We start from the raw sequence: 22489 nt of genomic DNA on the forward strand, positions 1-22489 counted from the left end.
ATATGGGCAATTTAGCAATTGGGATTTGTGGTCTGTAATGGTTATGATACATGTTGCATTGTTGCGACCTGTTGGCATATACTGTAGATAAATCGGCAAATATGTTTTTTCCATTTGAGTATTCCAGCACTCTAAAAAAACCAAACAAAAATCCCTACTCCCTTTCCTCCTTTCCTTTCCTAGCTCCCTTTCTTTCCCTCCTTTCCTAGACCCCTTTTCTCCTTTACTTTCCTACCTTCCTTTCCACCTTTCTTATCTCCATTTCCTCCTTTCCTTTCCTAGCTCTTTTGGGTAGTTTTGCTTCCTTGCTCCTTTCCTTCTTTCCTTTTTTTCCCTAACCTTTCTGAGCTTCCTTGACTTGCTCCCTTTTTTGTCTTCTAGATTCCTTTCCTTCTTTCCTATCCCCTTTCATCCCCTACTTTCCTAGCTCTTTTTCATCCTTTCCTTTTGTAGCTTAATTTCCTCCTTTCCTAGCTCACTTTCCTTATTTCCTTTCCTCTCTCCTTTTCCTCCTCTCCTTTCCTACCTCAATTTCCTCATTTCCTATTCTTCCTCCTTTCCTTTCCTCCTAACCATTCTATGCTTCCTTTACAAGCCCATTTCCTCCTTTCCTAGTTTGTTTTCCACATTTCCTAGCTCCCTTTCTTTGATCCTTTCCTCCCCTCCTTTGCTTTGCTTGCTCTGTTTCCTGCTATCCTTTCCTAACTCATTTTCCTTCCCTTGCTTCCTTTCCTTTCCTCCTTTTCCTAGCCCCCTTTCTGTTCCTCCTTACCTAGCTTAATTTGCTTGCTCTTGTCCTTTCCTCCCATCCTATTCTTTCCTAGCTCCCTTTCCTCCTTTCCTAATTTCCTTTCCTCATTTCCTAGAATGGATTAAAGTGAGCTAGAAGAGGAGGAAAGGAAGCTCAGAAAGGATAGGAGGAAGGAAAGGGAACTAGGAAATGAGGAGAGGAAAGGAAGAAAATGGAAAAGCTAGGGAAGAAAAGGGAGCAAGGAAAGTATAGGAGGAAAGGAAAGTAGCTATGAGAGGAAATTAGATAATGAAAGGAAGCTAGGAAAAGGAAGAGGAAAGGGAGATTGGAAAGGAAGCTGGGAAAGTAAAGGGAAGAAATTGAGCTAGAAAAAGAAATAAGGAAAGAGAGTTAATTAAGGAAGGAAAGAAAGAGAGCTAAGAAAGGATGGGCGGAAATGGCGCTAGGAAAGGAGGATAGGAAATGAATCTCAGCATGGATAGAGAAAAGGAAAGGAATCCCATACAAGTTATGGTATCGATATTAGCATTTTTTGCATTATGTTCTAATTAACCAATAAAGCATGAGGGGGTGTGGTATATGGCCAATATACCACTAAGATCTGTTCTTTGAGCGACACAACGCGGAGTGCCTGGATACAGCACTTAGCCATGGTATATTGGCTATATACCACAAAGCCCAGAGGTGCCTTATTGCTATTATAAACTGGTTAGCAACCTTATTAGAGCAGTAAAAATAAATGCTTTGTCATACCTGTTGTATACGGTCTAATATACCACAACTGTCAGCCAATCAGTATTCAGGGCTCGAACCACCCAGTTTGTAATCATCTATAAGTGACTTTGTCAGCTTTACACTCAATTTTAGAGCTTGGTGCTTCACAATCAATTTGGACATCACGCACAAAATATGCTAATATCTACACCACTTAAATGGGATTTGTGCCACAAATGCTAAAACGTTAGCATTTGAAAACAGTGCCAGGGAAACTAAATCAAAGCATGGATTGCTGTCATACCTTGTCCATAGATTGCTTACAAGGTAAAGAAACCAATGTGTCATTTTATAATTCCGGTGGACTATCCCTTTAATGTTAAATACAATACATGAAACATGCACTATGCAGAAATAGCTCCTGCATTTTCTGGTTGTTAAAACTCTAATTGTTCACCTAATTTCAGTTTATTAAAAAAAAAATAGGCAAGTATAGTGCAGAGAGTCATTGTACCATCTAAATGCTGTGAAATATGTGATTTCAGCTGTTTGAGACTGGTGTACAAAACCGAAAGTAAAAGACACAAAAATAAACTTAAGAATAGGAAGCATAAAAATAGTGCACGTAGAACCGATCTACCGCTTCTTAGACTTGCTTTCAATGACAATGGCAGATCTATACCTCATATTTCTATGTGAATTTGGTCAGTTCGCTCAAATTACATAATGCAGCTTTAAATGTACACCAAGTGTACATTTAAAGCTGTGTGAACGCTAAGTGAACGCTATGATCCCTTATTGATGTCACTTGTTAAATCCACTTCAATCAGTGTAGATGGAGGGGAGGAGGCAGTTTAAAGAAGGGTTGAAATGTTTGTTCTTGACAACTAAGACATGGATTGTGAATGTGTGGCATTCATAGGGTGAATGGGCAAGACAAAAGACTCAAGTGCCTTTGAAAGGGGTATGGTAGTAGATGCCAGGCGCACTGGTTTGTGTCAAGAACTGCAATGTTGTTGGGTTTTTTCATGCTCAACAGTGTGTACCAAGAAAAGTCCACCACCCAAAGAACATCCAGCCAACTTCACATTGTGGGAAGCATTGGAGCATCCCTGTGGAACACTTTCGACACCTTGTAGAGTCCATGCCCCAACGAATTGAGGCTGTTCTGAAGGCAAGGGGGTGTGGGACGACAACATTTAAACAGGGGAATATTTGTTTGAAAAGTTGTTTGATGTACAGAAGACAGGTGGTCTATTCACCTGTAAATGCACACTGGACATTCACAACACGTGTGTAGTTTAATACCAGGCGACAACACCACTTGTAATAGATACCAATCCCATGCGTTTTCAAGGTCAGACGATTTCAACCTATTGGCTTTCCATACCCAGTGTAGCCCCAATGTTAGGCTACTGGAATTCAGTTGTGAAAAATCACCTGCCAAATTGGGAAACCACAGAACAGGCTCAACTTGCCCGCCTACCATAAATGCCATAAATTGTCCGCCTTTTACTTCAACAATGGGGATTTTAGGCTTACTGGAATTCTTTGCAGTTTTGTTGTTTTCAGAAAAAGAAAACAGCCCAGTTCACTTGCCCCAGGTAATATGGCAACCATTAAGGTCAATCCCTGGTGTAGACATAATTTTGTATTCTAGGTGCGGTACTGGAGGCTTTACCTGTTGACGATGGTATTGGGAATTGGGGGATCATTTCAATTGGGGATGCAAGTTTCCATCATGGCTTCTCCAGCTGAGGTAAGAAAGAATACTGACGGCCAGCTCTGAGCTCTGTAGTGTTCAGTATTTGCTGTGAGGAGCTAAGGGATCAAAGTTAATGTACACAATGCATAATATGAGTAATAACATATGGATCACAACATCTGGCCATGCCATTGCCATCAAGAATAAACATATTATTCTTAGAGCCAAATCTCATTGTAGTAAACCAGTGTCTCTCCCTCCCTGTGCGTCTGTAGCACATCCAGAGATTTGTGAACCAGACCTGGCTGAGGAGGTATGAGGTTCCAGTAAGCGATTCAACCAACATGCTCATCTGGTCTTTCATAGTGTCTGTGTTCAGCCTGGGAGGATGGGTCGGGGCTATACACAGTGGCAGCCTCCCTGTCACCTACGGCAGGTCAGACATTGTACACGATACACACACCCAGGAAGTGTTGTTTTTATACTAACTAATGAGGATACTCCTAATGTCTCTTCTGTCTGGATTTGCAGGAAGAAAGTCCTGCTGTTCAACAACATAGTGGCCCTCGTAGCCGCTGTACTGATGGTCTTCAGTCCCATGGCCAAGTCCTTTGAGATGATCCTGCTGGGCAGATTTCTCTATGGATATAATGCTGGCATGTGTCTGTTTTGTCTCATATGTGTGTACTTTATTGTGAGAATGTCGGGGCAGCCCGTGGTACTAGTGTTTGTAACATCTCTTTTGCCTTTCTACCTGGCCTCTCCCTCTCTTGCTTTCTTTCTCAGGCCTGGGGTGGAACGTGCAACTGATGTATCTGGGTGAGAGTTCACCCAAGAAGCTAAGAGGATTCCTGACCATCACCATCACCATCTTCAGTAGCCTGGGGAAAGTCACGGGTCAGATTGTTGGAATCAAGTCAGTACCATCAATGTTATTATTGTTTTATTTTTTTATTTCACCTTTATTTAACTAGGCAAGAACAAATTCTTATTTACAATGACGGACAGTGGGTTAACTGCCTTGTTCAGGGGCAGAACGACAGATTTTTACCTTGTCAGCTCGGGGATTCGATCGAGCAACCTTTCGGTTACTGGCCCAATACTCTAACAACTAGGCAAAAAGAGTATGATACTGTTGCCACTCGTAGCATTGAATGCAAGGGAAGCCTGCGAGCATTTGGCCTCCCTTGATATTTTTTTAAATACAATAATAGCGTTCAGCTAAACTGAGTGAGCTCATCTGTGAATGGTCCTGGAGCACAAAAAAAGTATGAAGGGAAGCCAGTTTGGTTTTGGCTTCACACCAATCACATCAAGTCCAACGTTATTGACAGAAAAAAACTGTTGTTGCTTGTTGTGTTGTTATCCTCCAGTGCCTAGCTAGCCAGCTAAAATTGGCCCTTTCCTAAATTAGCCATGGAAGGAGATAGGGATTTGGACTTGTCATTTTACTTAATTCTAAGTACTGGCCAATGATTATAACGTCAATTCTGATCCAACCACAAATTCATACATTGTGCCTCTGGCCTGAGAGGATGGAAGTTTAATATGTAGCTAAATGTAGTAGGCTAATGTTAAATAGCTGGCTAAGCGTTTGCCAATGAAAGGAAGTTAGGCTAGTGAGCAAGCATTTTAACCAGGTAGCCTAGGACAACAACAACTAAAATAGTGTACTGTATGACAGTTTCGTCAACATGAAAGAGAGGAGGATGGCATTGACGTTTCTCTACAAGTAGGGTGAGTCTACCACACACACACACACACACACACACACACACACACACACACACACACACACACACACACACACACACACACACACACACACACACACACACACACACACACACACACACACACACACACACACACACACACACACACACACACACACAGTCATCCGCACTATGGACTGCCACATGATATTTAGCTTATGTTGATTGGACTAAATAGTTTTGGGAATCTTTTAGTTGTCACTGTACTAGACTAAGCATAGGTGATTTGATGATGTTGAAATGGTGCTGGAATAGTGAAGGCAGCTCTTGTTTTCTTTGCGACTCTCCACTCTGTGGTTCTAAATCAATAGTTGTTTAGTAGTCAGAAAATGTCAGAAACATTAACTTGCTTGTAACTGTTTGTTACATGCAATATGCTTTGTGGACTTCACCGGACAGAGGTTGCTCTCCGGTTTTGTGATGAAACAAAGGTGTAGTTTAATTTATTCTGCCACTGTGTCTTCTTATTGTCTCGGCCTTAAGCCTATACTGTATATAACTGTGGCAAGGCGTGTAGGTTATAGAACAAACAATGCAACTATCACAACACATAGGTTGTATTATGGCTTTTTCCCCCTGGTTTACCTTTCCCAATGATTCTACCCACACACCATTACTGGTCCTTGCCAAACTGAAATACAAGATTCTGATTATTCATAATGTCATCATTTTGTGAGCACAACGTGCAAATTGTGTGAGACAATTGTGTGAAACACCAATAATATATTCAATTTAGTTGCAGAACTTTGGCTAGAAAGTTCAATTATCAAAAGATGTAAATATCGGAATCAAACTATAGGAAGAAAACACTCAGTATATTGGAATGGGTCAAGTCTCCCACTCACACGCACGCACACACGCTCATGCACACGCGCACGCACCCACACACAAACACTATCTCACACTCTCTCTGTCTCACTCTCTCTTTCTCTCTCTCTCTGCAGGGAGCTGATGGGTACCGAAGACATGTGGCCCTGGCTCATGGCCCTTGGTGGCCTCCCTGCCATCCTCCAATTTGTGATCTTGCTGTTCTTCCCTGAGGCTCCCCGCTACCTATACATCGACAAGGGAGACACTGAGGGCTGCAGAAAAGGTATACGTCCAGTCCAGGCATGGTCTATAACATTACATTACAGTCAAACACATCACAGGGAGGGGGGAGGGCTTGTCATGTTCTTGTTGTATTTATCATTTAATTACTTGATAATCAAGTATTTTAAGGCAATCAGAGATAGTAAGTTTTCTATTGCTTTGATTGATCAGCAAATTATGAATCTTTGTGTGTGTGTTCAATAGCCCTGCACTGGCTGTGGCAGGAGCATGACCTGCAGATGGAGATGGATGAAATGGGGAAGGAGAGAGCGAGCATGCAGGGCCAGAATGTTAAGACCATTTGGGATGTGCTGACTTCTCGCTGTGTCAGGTGGCAGCTGCTGGTTCTGGTCATCCCCTGTGCCGGCGTTCAGTTCTGTGGGTTTAACGCGGTGTGGCCAATACCCTTTTCAAACTATTATGCAGACTGAAATCATTATGTGCTTGCTCAGATATTTTCTTTTCACATTGTCCTCTCCAGCACGGTTCCAGCAACAACGTGGTGGTGTAACCAGGCCAGCGCAGTACAATTCAGCTCGGTCCAAAAGGGCAAAATATTGATCTACGTTCATGGCAATTGTACGCTACCGTTCAAAAGTTTGGGGTCACTTAGAAAACTCAATGTTTTTGAAAGAAAAGCACATTTTTTGTCCATTAAAATAACATTGTAAGTGACTATTGTAGCTGGAAATGGCTGATTTTTTAATGGAATATCTACATAGGCGTACAGAGGCCCATTATCAGCAACCATCACTCCTGTGTTCCAATAGCATGTTGCGTTAGCTAATCCAAGTTTAGCATTTTAAAAGGCTAATTGATCATTAGAAAACCCCTTTGCAATTATGTTAACACAGCTGAATACTGTTGTGCTGACTAAGAAGCAATAAAACTGGCCTTCTTTAGACTAGTTGAGTATCTGGAGCATCAGCATTTGTGTGTTCGATTACAGGATCAAAATGGCCAGAAACAATAACTTTCTTCTGAAACTCGTCAGTCTGTTCTTGTTCTGAGAAATTAAGGCTATTCCATGTGAGAAATTGCCAAGAAACTGAAGCTCTGGTACAACGCTGTGTACTACCCCCTTCACTGAACAGCGCAAACTGTTTCTAACCAGAATAGGAAAAGGAGTGGTGCACAACTGAGCAAGAGGACAAGTACATTAGAGTGTCTAGTTTGAGAAACAAGACGCCTCACATGTCCTCAACTGGCAGCTTCATTAAATATAAACACCAGTCTCAAGGTCAACAGTTAAGAGGCGATTCTGGGATGCTGGCCTTCTAGGCAGAGTTGCAAAGAAAAAGCGTGCCATTGGAACACAGGAGTGAGGGTTTCTATGTAGATATTCCATTAAAAATCTGCTGTCTCGAGCTACAATAGTAATTTACAACATTAACGATGTCTACACTATATTTCTGATCAATTTGATGTTATTTTAATAGACAAAAAAAAAATCTTTCAAAAACAAGGACATTTCTAAGTGAGCCCAAACTTTTGAACGGTAGTGTACATTTAATGTAAATGCATTATAATTGACTGATAATGTTATTTTGTATTCTTAATCCAACTGTTCCAATTTTCCCGCTAAGCCCCCTTCTTGCTCTACATTTTCTCGTCGTTCTCCTTTCATCTCATCGTCTCCACAATTACCCAAAATGACCCAAAATGTCTTCTATAGATTTATTTCTACGCTTTCGACATCTTCGGTGAAGCTGGAGTAGCAGAGGACAAGATGCATTACCTGTCCATTGGCATCGGAACAACAGATCTCATCACCATCATTCTCTGTGTAAGTACCATACCATAGGTCATATAGCAGAGAATAACATTACAGTCTGTAACTGAGCCGAGTCCTAAAAAGTGTTTCAAAATGAGAATCTTGTTTGAACATGCTTTTTAATCCAGGTCTAGGCTTAATCTGTGTCCGGATGACTTCCTTTCCCTTGACCTTTTCCCTTGACCTTTTCCCTTGATCAAGCCTTGTTGTCCCACAATCAGTCTTTTTGTGTCCATAGATATACTCACAAATGTTAATAATATAAATTATATTGTTTTGTTTATGTAATTGATATTGTTTCGTTTCTATAATGTGTTTACAATACATTACGGGTTGTGTCGTGGGCCAGTCTCTGTTGATCGACCGCGCGGGCAGGAAGGTGCTGATGGGCTATGGCTACCTGTTGATGGGAGTCATCATGTCCATCCTGATTGTTATGCTGTCTATCAAGGTAACTAACAGGTCAAATCCTCAGGGCTTTTCTGGGTTGTTCTTTCAAATTATAATAATATATGCCACCTAGCTGACATTTACTCACCAAGCTAAAAAACCCAAATCAACTTGCAGTGGCAAGAAAAAGTATGTGAATTTCTGCATAAATTGGTCATAACATAACATCTTCATCTACAGTATGTCACAACAATAGACAAACACAGTCTGCTTAAACTAATAACACACAGAAGATTATACATTTTCATGTCTTTATTGAACACACCGTGTAAACATTCATATTGCAGGGTGGGAAAAGTATGTGAACCCTTGAATTTAGTAACTGTTTGACCCTCCTTTGGCAGCAATAACCTCAAGCAAACATTTTCTGTAGTTGCGGATCAGACCTGCACAGTGGTCAGGAGGAATTTTGGACCATTCCTCTTTACAAAACTGTTTCAGTTCAGCAATATTCTTGGGATGTCTGGTGTGAACTGCTCTCTTGAGGTCATGCTACAGCATCTCAATCTGGTTGAGGTCAGGACTCTAACTGGGCCAGTCCAGAAGGTGTATTTTCTTCTGTTAAAACCATTCTGTTGTTGATTTACTTCTGTGTTTTGGGTCATTGTCCCGTTGCTTCACCCAACTTCTGTTGAGCTTCAATTGGCAGACAGATAGCCTATCATTCTCCTGCAAAATATCTTGATAAACTTGGGAATTAGTTTTTCCGTCGATGATAGCAAGCTGTCCAGGCCCTGAGGCAGCAAAGCAGCCCCAAACCATGATGCTCCCTCCACCATACTTTACAGTTGGGATGAGATTTTGATTTTGGTGTGACTCTTCAACAGAGATGTTGGCATGTTCCAGAGATTTCTGTAAGTCTTTAGCTGACACTAGGATTCTTCTTAACCTTATTGAGCATTTGTGCTGTGCTCTTGCAGTCATCTTTGCAGGCGGCCACTCATAGGGAGAGTAGCAACAGTGCTAAACTTTCTCCATTTATAAACAATTTGTCTTAGCGTGGACTGATGAACATCAAGGCTTTTAGAGATACTTTTGTAACCCTTTCCAGCTTTATGCAAGTCAACAATTCTTAATATTAGGTCTTCTGAGATCTCTTTAGTTCGAGGCATGGTTCACATCAGGCAATGCTTCTTGTGAATAGCAAACACACATTTTGTAAGTGTTTTTTTATAGGGCAAGGCAGCTCTAACCAACATCTCCAATCTCGTCTCATTAATTGAACTCCAGGTTAGCTGACTCGTGACTCCAATTAGCCTTCGGGTTCACATACATTTTCCAACCCACACTGTGAATGTTTAAATGATGTATTCAATATAGACAAGAAAAATACAATAATGTGTGTTATTAGTTAAAGCCCACTATGTTTGTCTATTGTTGTGACTTAGATGAAGATCAGACCCAATTTGATGACCAATTTCTGCAGAAATCCAGGTAATTTCAAAGGGTTTACATACTTTTTCTTGCCACTGTATACATGTACATGATGTGATTCCTGATGAAATTAAACCCACAGCTTTGATGTTGCTGGTGCCATGCCATAGAAGAAGGGCCAAGCATGAGATCCAATACAGTTCTTTGTCTCTCAGCAGGACCTGTACTCATGGGTCCCGTATGCTAACATCGCCCTCATCTTCTCTGTCATCTGCGTTTATGGACTAGGACCTTGTGAGTTCTCAAAAAATGATAGTCCCCTCATGAGTCATATTTCACAAGTCTACACCTGTGGTCTGAGTGGTTTGTGGTTGTGGCTAGCTAAGTGAGCAAACCCCAGACGGAGTTATTTATCATGGTACTAAATTCTCTTCCTAGCTGGAATAGCCAGCATCCTCCCTGCAGATATCTTCCTGCAGGCCTGGAGACCGTCCGCTTACGTCATTAGCGGCTCCATCAACTGGTTAAGCCTGTTCTTGATTGGAATGTTCTTCCCCTTCCTAGTGGTGAGATACTTACTGGTCTAAGTCTTCATGCACACACTTGATGATTGGAACATACCCTTTTTTCACAATGGAAACAAATCAAGCCGAGCCAAGTCAAACTGTACTGGGCTGGCCTGGTTACATATCCACCATAATTGCTCGGACTGTGCTGGAAAGGACAGTGTAAAAAAAAACATTCAAACAAGCATAGTGTGGTTCAGGTCACCCCCTATAGTGTGATTCAAGCATTAGAACACACTTGACATACTGTAGCAAGAAATAAGCCTGCATTTTACTGAAAAGAAAATAAATAAGACAAATGCTCATGGATTGTGGTAGACGGTTTCTGAAAGTCTTATGCAGGCTAATGGGCTATAGTGTCCCCTGACAGAGGCTCAGTGAGTTACTGTAGATCCTGGTCCCGGGGACCCGAAGGGGTGCACATTTTAGCTCTTGCCTGAGCACTACACCCCTGATTCCACTTGTCAACTCATCATCAAACTTTTGATTAGTTGAATCGAGTGTGCTTGGGCTCATCAGCGGCTCCATCAAGAAACACTGCTGTAGATCTATGGATCTGTTTAACGTTGGTATTTGTGTGCCCCATGTAGGATGGACTGGGTCAGTACTGCTTCCTGATCTTTGTAGCATACTGCCTCTTCAGCGCAGTGTTTGTACTCTACTTCATACCAGAGACCAAAGGCAAGGGCATGGTGGAGATCATGGAGGACTTTAACAAACTCAACTACAAGAACAGGGGAACAGATATGGAAAAGGCTGACTTTGTTATGGCAACGAAATTTTAAAGAAATGTATTGAGTGGCTTGAGCGATATTGGTACACACTTAGAAAAAAAGGGTTTCAAAAGGGTTCTTCGGTTATCCCCATAGGAGCACCCTTTTTGGTTCCAGGTAGAACCCTCTGTGGAAAGGGTTATGTTTGGATGGAAGTGTTAAGAGATGTACTTTGTTTAGTTGTTATTTTGAATGTGGCTTTACAGCAAAAAATCTGTCATAACGCTGTTCTTACATTCTAGTCAGGGGTCCTATATAGGGCTGTGGTGGTCATGACATTTTGTCAGCAGATGATTGTCAAGCAAATAACTACCGGTCTCAGGGTAATTGACCATTAATGAACATAAATACATTTGGCATCTCCTGGCTTCCACTCATAGCCTACAAGCCTAATGCAAACCTTTGGAACATCTACATTTAATAAAGTCTAATAAATCCATGTAATATTGCCCACACCATCACAATAAATAGAAAATGTAGTCTATTTCAGAAGAACAGAATAGCATACTCTGAGTTGTCCTTTTGTTAGGCCCTGATCTGGCTATGCCATTATTGCTGTGGGTTACACTAGTTCATTTAGCAGACAAGATTTGCTTAGAATTCCGTGGCATTATTCTATATTATTTAATAGTATGAAGAATAAAATTGAACATACAGTGCCTTGCGAAAGTATTCGGCCCCCTTGAACTTTACGACCTTTTGCCACATTTCAGGCTTCAAACATAAAGATATAAAACTGTATTTTTTGTGAAGAATCAACAACAAGTGGGACACAATCATGAAGTGGAACGACATTTATTGGATATTTCAAACTTTTTTAACAAATCAAAAACTGAAAAATTATGCAAAATTATTCAGCCCCCTTAAGTTAATACTTTGTAGCGCCACCTTTTGCTGCGATTACAGCTGTAAGTCGCTTGTGGTATGTCTCTATCAGTTTTGCACATCGAGAGACTGAAATTTTTTCCCATTCCTCCTTGCAAAACAGCTTGAGCTCAGTGAGGTTGGATGAAGAGCATTTGTGAACAGCAGTTTTCAGTTCTTTCCACAGATTCTCGATTGGATTCAGGTCTGGACTTTGACTTGGCCATTCTAACACCTGTATATGTTTATTTTTGAACCATTCCATTGTAGATTTTGCTTTATGTTTTGGATCATTGTCTTGTTGGAAGACAAATCTCCGTCCCAGTCTCAGGTGTTTTGCAGACTCCATCAGGTTTTCTTCCAGAATGGTCCTGTATTTGGCTCCATCCATCTTCCCATCAATTTTAACCATCTTCCCTGTCCCTGCTGAAGAAAAGCAGGCACAAACCATGATGCTGCCACCACCATGTTTGACAGTGGGGATGGCGTGGTCAGGGGGATGAGCTGTGTTGCTTTTACGCCAAACATAAAGTTTTGCATTGTTGCCAAAAAGTTCAATTTTGGTTTCATCTGACCAGAGCACCTTCTTCCACATGTTTGGTGTGTCTCCCATGTGGCTTGTGGCAAACTTTAAACAACACTTTTTATGGATATCTTTAAGAAATGGCTTTCTTCTTGTCACTCTTCCATAAAGGCCAGATTTGTGCAATATACGACTGATTGTTGTCCTATGGACAGAGTCTCCCACCTCAGCTGTAGATCTCTGCAGTTCATCCAGAGTGATCATGGGCCTCTTGGTTGCATCTCTGATCAGTCTTCTCCTTGTATGAGCTGAAAGTTTAGAGGGACGGCCAGGTCTTGGTAGATTTGCAGTGGTCTGATACTCCTTCCATTTCAATATTATCGCTTGCACAGTGCTCCTTGGGATGTTTAAAGCTTGGGAAATATTTTTGTATCCAAATCCGGCTTTAAACTTCTTCACAACAGTATCTCGGACCTGCCTGGTGTGTTCCTTGTTCTTCATGATGCTCTCTGCGCTTTTAACGGACCTCTGAGACTATCACAATGCAGGTGCATTTATACGGAGACTTGATTACACACAGGTGGATTGTATTTATCATAATTAGTCATTTAGGTCAACATTGGATCATTCAGAGATCCTCACTGAACTTCTGGAGAGAGTTTGCTGCACTGAAAGTAAAGGGGCTGAATAATTTTGCACGCCCAATTTTTCAGTTTTTGATTTGTTAAATTTTTTTGAAATATCCAATAAATGTCGTTCCACTTCATGATTGTGTCCCACTTGTTGTTGTTTCTTCACAAAAAAATACAGTTTTATATCTTTATGTTTGAAGCCTGAAATGTGGCAAAAGGTCACAAAGTTCAAGGGGGCCGAATACTTTCGCAAGGCACTGTAGCTGAATAAAATAGAAATTATATTTTCTCCAAAGGATTTGAGGGAGTGTGCACATGTGGCTATTCTGTGTTGAGTGCTTAAGGAAACAGCTACTCCTATATGCTTACTTTAGAGTTATTTATGTTGAACTATTCTGTGCTAGTTATAAATATTCCAAACATAGTCTGAGACAGTTGTGGGATACGATAGATCCCAAATGAATACAACTACTATCATAAAAAAATGTTTTAAGCTACAGATGAGAACGTTAAGTTTAAAAGGTTGATAAACGATTGGGTTATTTCTTCACATTATAAGCGCAGCAATGCGCACACTATACAACGGATTTTGTAAAGCTGTATCAATTACATATTACCTTGTAAGGAACATTTTAAAAAGTATATTCATATCAAATCAAATTTGGAATGTTAAATGTTTTTGCTATCCAGGTCAAAGGGAAAGTCCGACTGCTGCTACGTGTGTCATAGGGTTATAGAGCTACTGTATGTTGAGAGAGTATTCTACTGTATTTCTAGATAATTTCATAAAGCTATATTGGCAAATGATCCAACTGTTGTTTTGAATGGTGTGTAATATTGAATTGTTTAGAACAGATTGTGATAATAAATTATGTATCCTTTTGTTAGATTGGAAAATCAATGATCGAAGTTAATAAATGTCTACAGGCTTTCAACTTTGGTCCCGTGCGGTCTATCATTCCATAGACATCCTTCATCAAAACATTTGTTACAGCAAGAACATGACGACCTAAGATTTGTCCGAATAAACAAGACCATTCAAGCCATCTGTCTATGTGAACCACATTAATAAGTGTACTATAGAGCCAGGTGGAGGACCAGCAGAGACCAGTGAGTAAGATAAACTAACCGATTACACAGTATGATAAACATTACACATAAAGGGAGACCCCATGTCGTTGCATATTCTTTATCATGGCGGCAAAGTTTACGTTCATTGCAGATCGTTGTTTTATCAGTTAAATTGGCATCCCCATGGTTTTTCATAAATAGTGCATTGAAATACCAATTAGACAAATTATCTAATTTGGAGAAAGCAGTCATAGACATTTCATTTATGAAAATCTAACTGCTATATTTATCTGTCATATGCGCATGAAAATGAATGTTAATTCATGTTTTATTCTCAACTTGCGTTAGGAAATCAGTTCAGGAGTTCAGTAGAAACAAATGCAGTTACGCCTTTGTCTGTTTCTTTATTATTTTTAGAGATCAATTCTATTTTAGTTTTTTTTTGCCAATAACAATCGGTGATGCTCAGTCATCAAAACACAAACAAACAGGGAAAAAGAAAGGCAACTTCAATACAATAGTAGAACAAAAAAACATGATGGCGTACACCCAGAAAAAATATTTTGTGTGGAGGTGCTGACTAATGGCGAATAAACTAAACCAAAAAAAATAAAGAGTGTCGCACACTCCATATATAAACTCCCAGTAATGTATTTGGTAAATCACCAATGTTTCGGCATCCATGTGCCTTCTTCAGGGTGAGGCGTTGGTGATTTGCCCAGTAAATTACTGGAAGTTTATATATGGAGTGTGCAACTATCTTTATAGTTTATAACTTTAAAATAATGCACAATACTTTTCCAACACATAACTTACAGTATCAAACCAAGTCGGAAATTACTGTTTTATTTATTCCTTATAATGTGCTCAATGTGAAACTGGGCTTTGGGCAACACCTGTACTGTCCAGTTTACAGATGGACATGTTCAGACAGTGTCTCACGGAACAATTGGTAAGTTATTTCCGTTGTATCAAGACACTTCCCTAAACGTCTATCCCTTACAAAAAAAATAAACCTAATGCCAAACAGGACACAAGCGAACATGATGTAACTTAATTTTGGCTGAAATGCTGGAGTCACAAGGCCGGGGCTCGATATCGGTGGGAAGGAACCTGGTGAGATCCAGTTTGGACCAGGAAGATGTTAATTCTCTCGCTTCCCCCAATGTCAAGGTTACCTTCCACTATTCGGCTGAATGATCAACCCATACGGTGTGATGAGTAACAGGGACAGGGGGAGAGGGTGGCGATTATTAGCCCATGGGCCAGCATCATGTGATGACCCAATGTCTACCTCCTCTCCTGTTCCTACCAGCAACCAGGGAGCCTCAAACGGAAAGATAGGAGAAGCACTCAACGATCTGGTAAGACAATAGAATCAGTTACATCAGTTACACAATCGCTGATGAAATTGTTCAGTAAATAGTCCAAATATATATATATACTGCACACTGCAATTTCTGCTCTCATAGTGACATCCTGAAATTACAATTTCATACAAATATCTATTGTTGAGTCAAAACTTTACACAAAACTTAAGCATCTTATTTGACTGATCTATCAAATTTGAATAATGTCTTTGATATTAGCGTTTGTTTCTGTCACGATCTTTGAAATGAGCGGACCAATGCCAGCGTGCATAGAGTTCCACATGTTTATTAAAATGAAACTCAACAATAAACAGCAAACGAGACTTAACTACTGGAGTGCTCACAGGCACTACACAAAAACAAGATCCCACAAACTAAAGTTGGAAAAAGGCTGTCTAAGTATGATCCCCAATCAGAGACAACGATAGACAGCTGCCTCTGATTGGGAACCATACCCGGCCAACAAAGAAATAGAAAAACTAGAATGCCCACCCAAATCACACCCTGACCTTACCAAATAGAGAAATAAAAAGGCTCTCTAGGGTCAGGGCGTGATAGTTTCATTGAGAAGTTTAGAATTTGTAGTTACTTTAAGACATCCTTCTTTATATTCTGTTTGCAGTACTGGAGGCCTTGCCTGTTGAAGTTGGTATTGGGAATCGGGGGATCAGCATGGGATGCAAGTTTCCATCATGGCTTCCCCAGCTGAGGTAAGAAAGCTGTCTGATGTTCAGCTCTGTGGAGTTGAATATAAACTTGACAGTGAAGAATAACATTGAGGGATAAAAGTGAATTAACAGTTCATCAACATTTCAGCTTTTTCTCAATTCCAATTTATTACAGATCCAACTGTGCATTGTCATATCATGTGAGCAGAGAGAAAAAACATGGTGGGGTTGAGGTTACAGGAATCCTGTTGGCATATGTTTGCACTGTATATGATAGGCAATGCATATTATGCGTGATACTATTTGAAGTATGGCCAACATAAGCAGGGTTGTCTACTAACCATGAGTTGATCAGTCAACAGAGCTTCATCCTGTTCACTTCCTAAGCACTGGGATGACACACATGATAAATCAGCTGCTTACTCAGCTAAACCTCTAGTTTAAGTGGAAATGAATACACTAATATCTCACAGAGATCTACGCGTTTTTGCTCAATTAGAATAGTCTACATTCAAAGTACTTGCACAAGTGATCATCCAACCTGGTCGTGTGGGGCCAGGACAACAACCTCTCCCTCAATGTGACCAAGACAAAGGAGATGATTGTGGACTACAGGAAAAGGCGGACCGAGCACGCCCCTATTCTCATCGACGGGGCTGTAGTGGAGCAGGTTGAGAGCTTCAAGTTCCTTGGTGTCCACATCACCAACAAGCTAACATGGTCCAAGCACACCAAGACAGTCGTGAAGAGGGCACGGCAAAACCTATTCCCCCTCAGGAGACTGAAAACATTTGGCATTGGGTCCTCAGATCCTCAAAAGGTTCTACAGTTGCACCATCGAGAGTATGGTTGCATGATTGCCTGGTATGGCAACTGCTCGGTCTCTGACCACAAGGAACTACAGAGGGTAGTGCGTATGGCCCAGTACATCACTGGGGCCAAGCTTTCTGCCATCCAGGACCTCTATACCAGGTGGTGTCAGAGGGAGGCCCTAAAAATTGTCAAAGACTCCAGCCACCCCAGTCATAGACTGTTCTCTCTGCTACCGCACGGCAAGCAGTACCGGAGTGCCAAGTCTAGGTCCAAAGGGCTTCTAAACAGCTTCTAACCCCAAGCCATAAGACTCCTGAACATCTAATCAAATGGCTTCTCAGACTACTTGCATTGCCCACCCCCTCTTTTACGCCGCTGCTACTCTGTTATTATCTCAAATCCAATAAACGTTATTAGTCAATGCTCCGAATACAACAGGTAGACCTTACAGTGAAATGCTTACACACAAACTCCTAACCAACAATGCAGTTTCAAAAAATACAAATAAGAATAAGAAATAAAAGTAAGAAGTAATTAAGAGCAGCAGTAAAATAACAATAGCGAGACTATATACGGGGGGTACCGGTACAGAGTCAATGGGCGGGGGCACCGATTAGTTGAGATAATATGTAGGTAGAGTTATTAAAGTGACTATGCATCGACGATAACAATAGAGAGTAGAAGCATTATATCTGGTCATCATATCTGGTCATCATCTCGTCTTTCATCATCTGGTCTTTCATCGTGTCTGTGTTCAGCCTGTGAGGATGGGTCGGGCTATAGACAGTGGCAGCTTCTCTGTCACCCACGGTCGGTTCGGCACTGTTCACAACAACACACACACACTGAATGTACAAAACATCTCCATGACGTAGGCTGACCTGGTGAATGCAGGTGGAAGCTATGATCCCTTATTGACGTCTTGTGCTAAATCCACTTCAATCAGTGTAGATGAAGGGGAGGAGATGGGTTAAAGAAGGATTGTTATGCCTTGAGACAATTGAGACATGGATTGTGTATGTGTGCTGTTCAGATGGTAAATGGGGATGACAAAAGATTTAAGTATGGTAGTAGGTGCTAGTCGCACCGGTCTGAGTGTGTCAAGAATTGCAATGATGCTGGGTTTTTCATGCTCAACAGTTTTCTATGTGTATCAAGAAACAGCCACCATCTAAAGGACATCCAGCCAACTTGACACAACTGTGGGAAGCATTGGAGTCAACATGGGCTAGCGTTCCTGTGGAACATTTTCGACACCTTGTGTCGTCCACGCCCTGACGAATTGAGGCTGTGCTGTGGGCAAAAGGGGGTGCAACTCAATATTAAGCAGGTTTTCCTGATGTCTTCTGTATGGTTTTGCAGGAAGAAAGCCCTGCTGTTCAACATAGACGCTGTACTGATGGTCTTTTGTCGCTTGGCCAAGTCCTTTGAGATGATCCTGCTGAACATATTTCTCTAAGGATATAATATTGGTATGTGTGTTGTGGTAGTTTTTTCCTCTGTGTATAACCTAATATATGACAATATGGGCATAGCCTGTGGTGTTAGTTTTTGTAGCTTACCTATTAGTTTGTGTAGCTTACCTATTAGTTTGTGTAGCTTACCTATTAGTTTGTGTAGCTTACCTATTAGTTTGTGTAGCTTACCTATTAGTTTGTGTAGCTTAACCATTAGTTTGTGTAGCTTACCTATTAGTTTGTGTAACTTACCTATTAGTTTGTGTAGCTTACCTATTAGTTTGTGTAGCTTACCTATTAGTTTGTGTAGCTTACCTATTAGTTTGTGTAGCTTACCTATTAGTTTGTGTAGCTTACCTATTAGTTTGTGTAGCTTACCTATTAGTTTGTGTAGCTTACCTATTCGTTTTTGTAACTGACCCATTTGTTTTTGTAACCTCTCCCTCCCTTCTCTCGCTCACTCTCTCTCTTTCTTTCAATCTTACTCTATATATCTCTTTCCTCATACCGCTCCCTCCTCTCTCTCACTATCTGTGTTTTTAGGCCTGGGGCTGAGTGTGCACCAGGTGTACCTGGGTGAAAGTTCACCTAAGAAGCTGAGAGGATTCATGACCCTAACTAGCTTCATCTTCAATGGCTTCAGGAAGGTCATGGTCAGATTGTCAGTACCCTTGTTACTTAACCACCTAACTCGCGTCCTGTGGTCCGTTTACCCTTTCAGTGGTCAGATGTTCTAGCCTGGTCAAGCATACTGACCTCGGTGTTGTGCTCACAGTGCAGCGGTCACTCAGACTGGTTGACGGGCTACAGTTCATGTTCATGACACCTTAATACGTCCTCAGTACCCACAATCACAGTGGAGTTACATAGATTGCATCCATAGAGTCAAAGAGGGCAACATACAGGTTAGCTCGGCCACAGTGACAGTCTCATTCTGTAAAAGATGAAGCCAACTCTCTTGCCATCTATCTTACTTAGAGGAGAACTTTCAAGGTTCACACCATTCAGTCAAATCCCCTTCTGAATGTTCCAGTTGACCGCCCTGAGCCTTCTCCACTCCAAATCGGACCAGCTCAACCTCACCATCATGTGACCTGGATTACCCTGTCCTGGTCCGGCTGGGCTGAAGAACAAGATTCTGAACAACTCATCGGACAAATTACTAGAAATGGAATCCCTTTGTAGCATGATGCTGTACACATTTATGGCAAAGTTCTCAAAATAAATATGTGAAATAAATTCTAATAGGAGAATTTTAGCAAGTTTGGAGGTTGATGTTCAAGTATCAAACATAGAATTAGGATGGAAGGAAGACACAGTGTGGTTGAAATTGCCACGCATGCACACGTGCACACACACACACACTATCTCACCCTCTCTCTCTCCCACTCTCTCTCTCACTGTCTCTACAATCGAGAGCATCCTGGCGGGCTGTATCACCGCCTGGTACGGCAACTGCTCCGCCCTCAACCGTAAGGCTCTCCAGAGGGTAGTGAGGTCTGCACAACGCATCATCGGGGGCAAACTACCTGCCCTCCAGGACACCTACACCACCCGATGTTACAGGAAGGCCATAAAGATCATCAAGGACATCTACCACCCGAGCCACTGCCTGTTCACCCCGCTATCATCCAGAAGGCGAGGTCAGTACAGGTGCATCAAAGCTGGGACCGAGAGACTGAAAAACAGCTTCTATCTCAAGGCCATCAGACTGTTAAACAGCCACCACTAACATTGAGTGGCTGCTGCCTACACACTGACACTGACTCTCTCCAGCCACTTTAATAATGGGAATTGATGGGAAATGTTGTAAATATATCACTAGCCATTTTAAACAATGCTACCTTATATAATGTTACTTACCCTACATTATTCATCTCATATGCATACCTATATACTGTACTCTATATCATCGACTGCATCCTTATGTAATACATGTATCACTAGCCACTTTAACTATGCCACTTTGTTTACATACTCATCTCACATGTATATACTGTACTCGATACCATCTACTGTATCTTGCCTATGCTGCTCTGTACCATCACTCACTCATATATCCTTATGTACATATTCTTTATCCCCCTTACACTGTGTATAAGACAGTAGATTAGGAATTGTTAGTTAGATTACTTGTTGGTTATTACTGCATTGTCGGAACTAGAAGCACAAGCATTTCGCTACACTCGCATTAACATCTGCTAACCATGTGTATGTGACAAATAAAATTTGATTTTTGATTTTTTCTCTCTCTGCAGGGAGCTGATGGGTCCCGATAACATGTGGCCCTGGCTCATGGCCCTTGGTGGCCTCCCTGCCATCCTCCAATTTGTGATCTTGCTGTTCTTCCCTGAGGCTCCCCGCTACCTATACATCGACAAGGGAGACACTGAGGGCTGCAGAAAAGGTATACGTCCAGTCCAGGCATGGTCTATAACATTACATTACAGTCAAACACATCACAGGGAGGGGGGAGGGCTTGTCATGTTCTTGTTGTATTTATCATTTAATTACTTGATTTTAGATAATCAAGTATTTTAAGGCAATCAGAGAGAGTTTTCTATTGCTTTGATTGATCAACAAATTATGAATCTTTGTGTGTGTGTTTAATAGCCCTGCACTGGCTGTGGCAGGAAGATGACCTGCAGATGGAGATGGATGAAATGGGGAAGGAGAGAGCGAGTATGCGCTCAGTCCAGGGCTATATCATAATGTGAATCTTTTATTTTGACATCTTATGCTGGGTTTTGGAAGAAGGATGTTCCTTGATTATCTAGACCTTACAATTGTCAAACATAGAATTACATTCCATAACGTACAACATAACAATTCACATATAAATATATCAGTACACATCATATCATCCGATATGGTGAGGTGAGGCGTGTATATGATGTTTCTGTCGAATGAAATATGATTTATGCGTATGTAGGAGGATGACCTGTAGATGGATGACATGGGGAAGGAGAGGCATGCAGGCTCGAAGGTTAAGACCATGTGGGACGCTCTGACTTCTCGCTGTGTCAGGTGGCAGCTGCTGGCTCTGGTCATCCCTTGTGCCGGTATTCAGTTTTGTGGTAATAACGCAGTGAGTCTGTTTTAACCGTATCTACCTTTACTGCAACTTTACTGCATTTACCATTAGTCACAAGTATGAATCCAATGTCAATACTTTATTTTTTCCCTGATTAGGTTATTCTGTAAAGTGAAGAGCTGCTCCATTCCCTGCCCTTTTCATAATTAAACACCTACAAATAGGAGCTCTGGTTTGCTCTACCTTTCTCCTTTCATCTCATCGTCTCCACAATTACCCAAAATGACCCAAAATGTGTTCTATAGATTTATTTCTACACTTTCGACATCTTCAGTGAAGCTGGAGTAGCAGAGGACAAGATGCATTACCTGTCCATTGGCATCGGAACAACAGATCTCATCACCATCACTCTCTGTGTAAGTGTAGCCGATGTGAAATGGCTAGCTAGTTAGCGGTGGTGCGCGCTAGTGGCGTTTCAATCGGTGACGTCACTTGCTCTGAGACCTTGAAGTAGTGGTTCCCCTTGCTCTGCAAGGGCCATGGCTTTTGTGGCGCGATGGGTAAAGATGCTTTGAAGGTGACTGTTGATGTGTGCAGTGTCCCTGGTTCGCACCCAGGTTGGGGCAAGGGGACAGACGTAAAGTCTATACTGTTACATAAGTACTATACCATAGGTTATATAGCAGAGAGGACCTGTACTCATGGTTTCCCTATGTTAACATCACCCTCATCTTCTTTGTCATCTGTATTTATGGACTAGGACCTTGTGAGTACATCATTTCTTATGTATTATGCATGTCTTATTTTCACAAGTCTACAGCTGTAGGCTAAGTGGTGTGTACGATTCCAGATCTGAGTATTGGGAGTCGAGTGAGCTACGTAGTGGTCAAATGCTGCTCCAAGTCAACATACACACAGAACCGCAAAGTTGCAAACATTTCAGTGATCAAAAAGACTGCCATTCTTGACAGTTGCATATCTCTGAGGTCCTACTGTCTGTCTGTACCCTTATCTTTTGTAAAATAAAATGTGTTTAAGTAAGGACTACTTGATATAACTTAGTGCCGATTCAAAATTGTATAT

The 22489-nt window shown here is 41.3% G+C and overlaps 1 protein-coding gene and 1 pseudogene across 1 annotated transcript; both read left to right on the plus strand.

Moving 5' to 3' along the window:
- Window positions 1-2609: 2609 nt before the first annotated feature.
- On the plus strand, window positions 2610-10986 carry LOC135529242 (solute carrier family 2, facilitated glucose transporter member 11-like). Its single transcript, XM_064958089.1, has 12 exons — window positions 2610-2639; window positions 3126-3224; window positions 3446-3606; window positions 3702-3826; window positions 3957-4086; window positions 5890-6038; window positions 6242-6429; window positions 7713-7823; window positions 8161-8262; window positions 9854-9929; window positions 10074-10201; window positions 10792-10986. The coding sequence occupies exons 1-12, from the start codon at window positions 2610-2612 to the stop codon at window positions 10984-10986; spliced, it is 1494 nt and encodes a 497-aa protein (XP_064814161.1).
- A 4364-nt stretch (window positions 10987-15350) lies between these two features.
- On the plus strand, window positions 15351-22047 carry LOC135529250 (solute carrier family 2, facilitated glucose transporter member 11-like; annotated as a pseudogene).
- Window positions 22048-22489: the final 442 nt, after the last annotated feature.

The sequence above is a fragment of the Oncorhynchus masou genome, chromosome 5 (assembly GCF_036934945.1).
Source record: "Oncorhynchus masou masou isolate Uvic2021 chromosome 5, UVic_Omas_1.1, whole genome shotgun sequence".
In the NCBI taxonomy this organism is placed as follows: Eukaryota; Metazoa; Chordata; class Actinopteri; order Salmoniformes; family Salmonidae; genus Oncorhynchus; species Oncorhynchus masou.